This window comes from Zophobas morio, unplaced genomic scaffold (assembly GCF_036711695.1).
Source record: "Zophobas morio isolate AGI-343-1 ecotype UQ-CSIRO unplaced genomic scaffold, CSIRO_AGI_Zmor_V1 ptg000008l, whole genome shotgun sequence".
Classification (NCBI taxonomy): Eukaryota; Metazoa; Arthropoda; class Insecta; order Coleoptera; family Tenebrionidae; genus Zophobas; species Zophobas morio.
In genome coordinates this window covers 15222838-15233043 of record NW_026972113.1, presented here as the reverse complement: position 1 = coordinate 15233043, position 10206 = coordinate 15222838, and the positions used below count along the sequence as shown (strand labels likewise).

Genomic DNA, 10206 nt, shown 5'->3' with positions numbered 1-10206 from the left:
GTTATCGAAAATTGACAGCCAACCCTCAAAAAAAAATTATAAATCACTTTGTACTCAAATAAAACTCCCAAGATAATGACCACAAAGTTCCATCGATTTCTCGAAGCGCGTGATTAATAGAGAAAAATAACAGGCATTCAAATGCATACGCGTTCATTTTCCATACTTACCACAAATCATAAAAGCAATTGTTCGCCGTATAGATTTTCACATTGTTATAGTCGTTTTAATTTTACATTTCATTCGTTAATTAGTTCTAATGAAGAAATAGCGTGCTTCCACAACCCGAACCCATTTGTTCCACCAACCCTCTACCTGCGAATACGCCAGATTTTTTCCAATTAAACCATCAATTTCCCCGAAACAGGTGCCCGTATTTATTTTCCGTGATTAGTACGATGATCCTCGAAATTTCTACGCCGTCACTAATCACCCAGATTTCTCCGATTTCTCAACCCGCATCAAAAACACACAAATCCGTGATTAAACATCGCAAAAAGTCCGGTTATTAATTACCTCTCGAGCGACCTTCGCATGATCGGTTCGATTTAAGTTCGACTAAAAAAATAAATAAACAGCCATCTGGGTTTATAAGAGAAATCGCTCCAGCACTTTGTCGGTTATTAATTGAACCTTTCATAAAAAGTAACAAATTAATATTTTGAGGAACAAAACCGCGCCCCGAAAAAACCGCTAATGATTGCATGTAATCATTAAAAAAATTCCGAAGACTTCGGGCGGTTCACAAAAGCTCGGGCTTTGCCTCTATTGTATCGACGATGGATTACCGCTATTGTGATGGCAATCGCCTTTAATTAGTTTAGTCGGGAAACGACTGCTGAGCTCGACGAAATGCCACAGGAAAAGTCGGGGAAATCACGCACCACTTAAAAATATATATCTTTATTTTTTTACGGTCTTCTTTTTCTTCTTCTTGGAGGGCTGCAGGCCGCTGGCGTACTCCGACGTGGTCAAACTCACCGAATTAATTTTCCTCTTCACGGGTTTTGCCTCCTTTTGCTCTCTGTAACAAAGTAATAATAATAATAATAATGTTTGAAGCTGCTATGTGACTTAAGTCTGCTTAAATTCGGCGCGAATCCACGTTCACCGCTAATTACTTTCCTAATGACCATCTCCTATCGCTCTTCTCCGTCGCGCCGGCTCCATTATTTCCACCATTAATATCAGAATTACTTGAAAGCGGAAAAACAAAAACCACCTGCCATTAAGCGCAGCGCGAAAAAAGCCCGCCTCGGTAATTTATAATTCATTGTTTTCAAACCTAAATTGGACGCGAACGCAATAACGTATAAAAATGTAAAAAGTAATAAATCTAATAAAGCCGGTGGTGCGTTTTTTACCTAACAACTTAACGATTAATCACGCGGATTCATTAATTACATTTATACATGATTATGAGTCGGCTGAGAGTAAAGCAGTGCCGACAACCTACCGGATGAAAAACACCGACGGTAAGTGGGAAGGACTGCCGTTTATGGCAGCGACGCTACCGACGTAAAAATAATTAATATCTAATCTGGACCGTAATTAGCGGCTACATCCATCAAGCCGCTGCGGCTTCTAGGCCGAAGATGTGTGCCAAAGTCGAGAATTTGAATGCCGGTGGCGGGGAAAAACGTGGAAGGATTGTTTGTTGGGGAATTTATGTGCGCCCCAGGGGATTTTGTCGAATTAAGTGTTGGCAGGATGGTAGGCCTGGAGGAGGCGATCGTAACAGATGTTTAATAAATAAGATCCGTTTTGGGTATTGACAGTGATATTATTAGGTAATAACTCTATTTGAGAGGCGTTGGGTAATCGCGGGCTGCGGACAGGAAAGAGGTTTCTGAACTGAATGCACATAGAACGTTTTAGAATGAAAAATTTCAAGAACGGTACTGCTGACTCAGCAAAATTCCAAATACTTCATTTTTCGCAAGTTCTAGACCACTTTTATACAATAGTAAATTTATTTTTATTTTTATACAATAAGATATAGTGGTTCCGGTGACAGATTGGGATTTCTTGACAGTTGACATGTAAGTTGGCAGCAACCTAACACTGTCTCTGTTACAAATGTAAAACTACTGAAAGTTCCATTACTAAGGTTAGGCCACATTTCTAACTCTCATCTCCAGTGCTTCTTTTAAAGATGAATGTTCTAGTAGATATTTCAAACAATTTTCAGGAGAATACAGAGGTATAATGATAATAGTCATTGTTTTTTGTTATTAAGAGACAGGAATTCATTTTCGTATCGTAAAGTTATGGCTCCCAAACGAAACTCACCACAAAAATTCTCGAGTAATGTAAAACTTATGTTTCGTAGCGCTTAAGATTAGAATGATTTTGAAATTTCAAATTTCACACTTTTCTTCCCGTAGATTTAGTGACTTTTCTGTCACTCAATCTCTCGCTCCATAATTTCAAAATCCATATTTCCTTTGAACAATGTACCATTTTAATCATGTTTCAAGTTTCTTGTTGTGAAAAGATGGCTATGTATAATAAGAAAAAAAAGCAAAAATATAAGCCCCGTCCACCCGCCCCATCTCCATTCTGATGATTTTTTTATTCGCCGTGAACCAAGGGGGCGGAGTTTAACCGCAAAATTATTAATAACTTTGGTTTTCTTTGTATAACACGATTACTTAAGCACACATTTCACATGTAATTTCTCGTAGAAAAATAAGGATTTTACAATTAAGCTCCGCCCCTCGGCTTACGACGAATATAAAAAATGATCAGAAGTGAGATAGGGTGGGTGGGCGGGGCTTATATTTTGCTTCTGTTTTGCTTAGTCTATGTAGTCTTGTTTTCACGAGAAGAAATTTAAAACAGTAAATTTTTGTGGGGAAATATCGATTTTGCAGTTATGCTCCGCCTCTCGGTCTGACAACGAATGAGAAATTCTAAATTCATCACAACTGAGCTTGGGATGGATATGGGGGTTTGGCTTAATTTTTGGCTTGTTTTTTTCTTGATATACATAGGATTCTTTGAACAACACGATACTCAAAAACATGTTTTTAATTTCTTTTACATTTTCTCTTAATATGTGTGATCATCTTTTCCGAATAAGAAACTTAAAACATGTTTAAAATGGTAAATTTGTGTAGGGAAATATCCATTTTGCAATTAGGCTCCGCCCCTCGGTTTGACAACGAATGAAAAATACATCACAATTGAGGAAAAAGGCAAAATATAAACCCCGCGCACCCACCCTATCTCAATTGTGATGACTTTTTTTAATCATTGAGAGCCAAAGGGACAGAATTTAATTGCAAAATCCTTAATATTTCTCTAGAAGAAATTAGCATGTAAGACATGTTTTTGCATAAAAAAATCATCACAATTGAGATGGGGTGGGTGGGCGGGCTTTATACTTTGCCTTTTTTTCTTAGTATACATAGTATTCTTTGAACAACACGATACTCAAAAACGTGTTTTTAATTTCTTGTAAATAAGAATTTTGCAGTTAAGCTCCACCCTCTTGGCTCACGGCGAACAAAAAATTCTTTACAATCGAGATAGGGTGGGTGGGCGGGCTTACATTTTGCTTTTTTGTTTTAATATGTGTAGACTTCTTTTCACAACATGAAACTTGAGATATATTTAAAATGGTAAATTTGTATAAGGAAAAATCGATTTTGCAATTACAAGTTCGACAATCTTTCAAATATTTGGAGCAGAATTTTAAATATCTTTTCAACGTTTGAGTCTTTAAGAGTATCTTTAGAGTTTTTAGACTCCCTAGAACTCTTAGAGTTCTCAGAGTCCTTAGAGTCTTTCCAGTCTTTAGAAACTTTGGACACTTTTGAATTACTACAAATTTTACAAAGTTTAATATTTTTAGAAGTTCTAGGATCATTAGTGCCTCCAAGATCTTTATGATTTTTTAGATTTTCTTGGATTTTTTTTACTTAGAATCTTCAGTGTATTCACAATTTACAATTTTTGGTGTTTGAAATCTTTGAAACCTTTTAAATCTTTCAAATATGTTAATATATTTTGCTTTTTTTTCTTAGTCTACACATATTACAATAAAAAGGCAAAATGGAAACACGCCCACCCGCCATATCTCAATTGTGACGATTTTTTTTATTCGCCGTGAACCTAAGGGGCGGAGTTTAAGTGGAAAATACTTATTTCTTTACAAGGAATTAAAAACATGGTTTTGAGTATTGTATTGTTCAAAGAATACTATGCATATTAAGAAAAAAAAGCAAAATATAAGCCCCGCCCACCCACCCGATCTCAATTCTGATGATTTTTTTTATTAGTCGTAAGGCGGAGCTTAATTGTAAAATCCATATTTTTGTACGAGAAATTACTATGTGAAATTTGTTCTTAAGTTATCGTGGTATACAAAGAAAACCAAAAAAGAAGCCAAAAAAGATTTCAATGGTGATGAATTTTTCATTCGTTGTCAGACCGAGGGGCGGAGCGTAATTGCAAAATCTATATTTCCCTAAGTTTGTTGTGAAAAGGAAACTACATATATTAAGAAAAAAAAAGGCAAAATATAAGCCCCGCCCACCCACCCGATCTCAATTCTGATGATTTTTTTTATTCGCCGTGAACCAAGGGGGCAGAGCTTAACTGCAAAATACTTATTTCCTTACAAGGAATTAAAAACATGTGGTGTATGAATCCGCGTCGACTTTTCAACATAGACATCCAGATTTTGAAAAAAAAAATCAAAATTTGAAACTACAAAACTACATTTACTTTAACATTATTTTTATTTTTATTTACAAGGGTTATCATCCAGAATAAAATTCGCAAAATCAAACCTTTTAATTTTTTGAAAAATCTGGATTTATACCCACCACCAATTTTTTGATATCATAATTTTTCGATTTTTCAGTTTCTCAATTTTTATTTTTTTGATTTTTCAATTTTCGTTTCCTCAATTTTTCAAGTACTTGATTTTTATTTTTTATTTTCTAATTTTATATCATAATTTTTCGTTTTTTCATTTCCATTGTATTTTCGATGTTTCTTCAATTTTATAATTTTTGGTTTATTAGAACACTCGAAATATTGCAGATCGAAAAATTTAAAAATTCAAAACTTAAAAGATCAAAAAATTGAAAAATTAAAAACGACAAACTAAAAAATCGATCAGTTTCTTGTTGTTTTTCGTGTTTTATTTTAGTCGTATTTTAATTGTTTTTTTTTTGTCATTTTTACTCTCCATTTGATGTACTGTTTTTTTGTAATCTAAGATAACATAACTTTAAGTTGAAAATTCGGAAAATCGTGAATCGAAAAATTGAGAAAATAAAAAATGTCTTTATACGTTCGATATTGATGTTTACAGTCAGCTTAGACGCTCATTTTGTAGGCACGTGATCACTCCATCTGTTCAGTAAACGGACTACAGTTTCTTCTCGTTTTCATTATTTCTTCCTGTTTGAACTCCCCCATTTTTGTTTTCGCGGCTATTTTTCTTATGTATTTTATCTGCAGCTGTATATTTGATATTTTGTTCGTGTTAAACAGATTTGTAATGTTACTTTTTCGTTAATTTTTATGAACCTTATGACCGATTATTAAAGGGGTTGGCCGGCACAATAGTAGCGTTAGCGGCTACCGTAAAGTGAGTGAACCAGGTCCCGATACGAATCTTGTTTCGTAATTATTTCGCAGCTAGAAGTCGTTTGAGTGCGATTTGATTAATGCGGGGGTCATTATCGCGTTAAACCGGATCGGGCATGAATCGGTTCGGTTAATGCGTTCAGCCGCCACATGGCGCGAACACAAAGCGCTACTTTAAACACATAAATAACACCGTCGTTTTTTGCCCGTATCAAACTTTTGTTAAGCTCATTTTTCACGGGCAATTTGCGATAGCTGTTCGATGTTTTTGTTGCGCTGGATAAGCCAGGAAAGTCTATTGTCTATGCCAACGCACAATGCCCGAGAAACGCATTGTTTGTCGCGCCTTTTATTTATTAAGAGGAGAGGAATTGCAGTAAGACGTCGACGGAAGGGGGCGAAGGACGATTGCGGACCTAATGGTGGCGGTGGCGGTGGTGGGTGTGGCGCGAGGGTTGAATGGATGGAGTAATGAATGGTGATGCGGGGCGAAAGACAGTGGATGCCGCTCCGGGGCTGGTCGAGAGGAAAAGTCGGATGGATAAACCTATCGAGTTTAAAAAAAAAATCGGTCAAAGATTATTATATTCCTGAGAAGGTTTTTCATTAAAAAAAAGACAATTAGAGCCCCCGAGAAGGTTTCCCATTTTTTATAAAAAGACAATTGGGGCCTCCGTGAAACTTAAAAAACGAAAAATCAAAAATCAAGACATTGAAAAAGAGAAGAATAGAAAAATTGGGCAATCGAAAAATTCAAAAATTGAAATATCGAAAAATTGAAAAAACAAAAAAATTTAAGTAATGAAAAATTCAAAAGTTCGAAGACTTCAAAAACTGCAAATCTTATGATTGAAAAATGGAAAAATTAAAGATGAGAAATTAAAAAAACCGATAATTGAAGAAGTGAAAAATTGAAGGTTCAAAAGTTTAAAAACCAAAAATTGCAAACTGTAAAACTGAACATTTTAAAAATTAAAAGTCTGGAAACTAAAAAACGAATAGGTAAAATCTCCGAAAATACAAAAATTGAAAATCCTAAAAATTAAGTTCGAGAATTGATAAATCGGATAACTGAAAAACCGAAAACTGAACAAATGAAAAACTGATAATCAACACTTGAAAAATTCCTAATCGAATGATTGAAAAATAAAAAAATTAAAATTGAGACATTAAAAAATTGGATAATGGAAATTTCATTACTGAAGTTTTTGAATTTTCAACTTTCGAATTTTTCGATTTTCCGTTTCTTCAATTTTTCGATTATTCAATATTTCGATTTTTTAGTTTCCCGATTTTTCAGTTAAAATCTATCTGCAATTTTCAAATGTTCAGTTTTTAATTTTTTCAATTATTTTTCGATTCTGCAATTTTTCGACTTGTCAATTTCTCGTTTCTAATTTTTCGATTTTTCATTATTTCTTCAGTTTCTCGACTTTTCTAGATTTGTAATTTTTCGATTGTTTAATTTTCTATTTTTAAATTTTTAGATGTTTTACCTTTTACATTTTTCAACTCTTCATTTCTTCAATGATTCGATTTACAATTTGTCCAATTTTCTGTTTTTCATTTTTTGGTTTTTTCAATGTTTCGATTTTCAGTTTCTCGATTTTTGAACTTTTGCATTTTTCAAATTTCTAATTTTGGAGAATTTTTTATTTTACAATACAATTTTTCGACTTTTGAATTTTAGAGATTTTAATTATTTGTTTCTTCAATTTTTTGATTTTTCATTTTTAGATTTGCAATTTTGCGAGTGTTCAATTTTAACGTTTTCAGTTCTTCTAAACTTTTGAATCTCTCAATTTTTCATTTTTTCAATTTTCCGATTTTTCTCGTATTTAATTTTTACATTTTTTAATCATTCGATTTTCAGCTTTGGAAGTGTTTAATTCAAAATTTTTCAATTTTTCTATTTTTCGATTCCTTAATTTTTAATTTTTCGTTTTTCCACGTTTTTAATTTTTAGTTTTTTCAGTCTTTGGATTTTTCGATTTATCAATTTTACAAAGCAGTTTTTCAATGTTTTGTTTCTTTAATTCAAAGATTTTACAATTTTTTTGATTTTTTTTCTTGCGTTTTTCGATTTTAGAGGTTTTGAATTTTTTAATTTTTCCATTTTTCTGTCATTCGATTTTCAATTTTTCAAGTGTTCAATTTAAACTTTTTAAATATTTCGATTTTTGTTTCCAATTTCCAGATTTTTTATTTTTAGTTTTTCGGTTTCCCAATTTTAAAGTTTCGAAATTTTAAAACCTATAATTTTTTTATTTATCAATTTTACAACGCAATTTTTCGATTTTTCAGTTACTCGCTTTTTCTATTTTTCAAGTTCTCGATTTTAAAATTTTTGAATATTTAAAATTTCTGAATTATCGATTTTTATCTCTTTGGATGTTTCAATTTTTCGATTTATCAATTTGGCAATCAATTTTTCAGTTTTCAGTGTTCAGTTTTAAACTTTTCAGTTTCGCATTTTTAAAGTTCCGAATTTTTTAACTTTTTGTTTTAATTTTAATATTTTACGATGCAATTTTTAGATTTTTCGATGGTTTTATTTTTCCATTTTCCAGTTTTTGAAATTTACAGTTTTTCGTTTCCTCCATTATTTTTTATTTCTCCATTTTTCAATCATTCGATTTACAATTTTTCAAATGTTCAATTTTAACTGTTCCAATTTTTCCATCGTACAATTTTTGAATTTTTCAATGTTTCGATTTTTCAGTCACTCGAATGTTTCAAATTTTGAATTTTTCGGTTTTTCCTTCTTAGAATTTTCCAATTTTTTTATTTAACCATTATACTACACAATTTTTCGATGTTTAAGTTTCTAGATTTTTTATTTTGAGATTTGTATTTTTTGATTTTTAAACTTTTGAATTTTTGATATTTTATTATTTCGTTTCTATAATTTTTCGATTTTTCTAAACCTTTTTTTTAATTTTTGACTTTTCAGTTACTCGAAATTTAAAGTTACAAATTTTCCAAATTTTAAATTTTTAGATTTTTCAATATTCGGATTTTTGAATTCTTTGATTATAAATTGTACGATTCACTTTTTCGACTTTTCAATTTTAGAGATTTTAGTTAGGTATTCGTTTGTTTAAATTTTCGATTTTTAATTTTTAGAATTTTAATTTTTCAAGTGTTCAGTTTTAAAGTTTCGAATTTTTCAATTTTTCAATGCTCTAATTTTATGACTTCACGATGCAATTTTTAGACTTTTCAATGTTTTTATTGTTCAATTTTTTTGATATATTAATTTTTTATTTCTTCCATTTTTCGATTTTCCAACTTTTGAATTTTTCAGTTTTTCGATTCTACCACTATTCGATTTTTAATTTCTCGTTTTTAATTTTTTAATCATTCGATTTACAATTTTTCAAGTGTTCAATTTAAATTTTTTCAATTTTTCCATACAACTTTTGAATTTTACGATTTTTTCCATTTTTCAGTTACTTTGAATTTTTAAAATTTCCGAATTTTCATTAAACTTACGAATTTTTAAAATCTGATTTTTCGATTTTTGTATCTTTGGATGTTTCAATTTTCCAACACAAATTTTCGATTTTTCATTTTCTAGATTTTTTATTTTTCGAGTGTTAAACTTTTCCGTTTCTGATTTTTAAAGTTTTCGTTGTTTTAATTTTACGATTTTACGATGAAATTTTTAGACTTTTCAATGTGTTTATATTTTAATTTTCCAGCTTTTCAATTTTAGAGGTTTAATTATTTTTCTGCAATTTTTTATTTTGGAGTTTCTCGACTTTTAATTTTGAGATTTGCAGTTTTTCCAGTGTTCAGTTTTAAAGACTTTAGTTTGTAATTTTTAAAGTTTTGGATTTTTCAATTTTTCGTTGCTTTAATTTTACGATGCAATTAATTTTTAGACTTTTCAATGCGTTTATTTTTCAATTTTCCTGCTTTTAAAATTTCCGAATTTTCATTAAACTTACGAATTGTTAAAATCTTTGATTTTTCGATTGTTCAATTTTCCAACGCTAATTTTCGATTTTTCATTTTTCGAGTGTTAAACTTTTCCGTTTCTGATTTTTAAAGTTTTCGCTGTTTTAATTTTACGATTTTACGATGCACTTTTTAGACTTTTCAATGCGTTTATATTTCAATTTCCAGCTTTTAAAATTTCCAGTTTTTCGATTCCTCCATTATTTTTAAGTTTTAATAATAATAATAATAATAATGTTTATTAACGGATATATACCTTTACATAGAATTATAAATATACAATTACCTTTACATAGATTTATAAACTTACAATTACTTATAAATAAGCAAATATTAAAAAGAAGAGAAAGCAACAAAAACAAAAAACTAACATTCTAAAATACGCTTTAAAGATGCCTTAAAAGAGTTTGCAGACCTAGATTTGAAAAAGTTTTAGTTTTCAGTTTTTCAATTTTTCGTTTTTTTAAATTTTACGATTTTTCACGATTTTTCTGTTTCTCGATTTTTTAACTTAGGAATGTTTCAAGTTTTAAATTTTTCGATTTTTAAGTTTCTAGACTTAATTTTCAGATTTGCAATTTTTCGAGTGTCTAATTTTGAAGTTTTTGATTTTTAAACTTTTGAATTTTTCAATTT

At 30.6% G+C, this 10206-nt stretch overlaps 1 protein-coding gene across 1 annotated transcript in view; it reads right to left on the bottom strand.

Moving 5' to 3' along the window:
* Positions 1-887: 887 nt before the first annotated feature.
* The window catches only part of LOC135125452 (probable ATP-dependent RNA helicase CG8611), a 39252-nt gene continuing 29933 nt past the window's right edge, over positions 888-10206 (bottom strand). Inside the window, exon 7 of the mRNA XM_064051089.1 lies at positions 888-1024. Within this exon, the coding sequence (XP_063907159.1) occupies positions 904-1024 (121 nt within the window). The 3' untranslated portion in view covers positions 888-903. The remainder of the gene's footprint in view (positions 1025-10206) is intronic.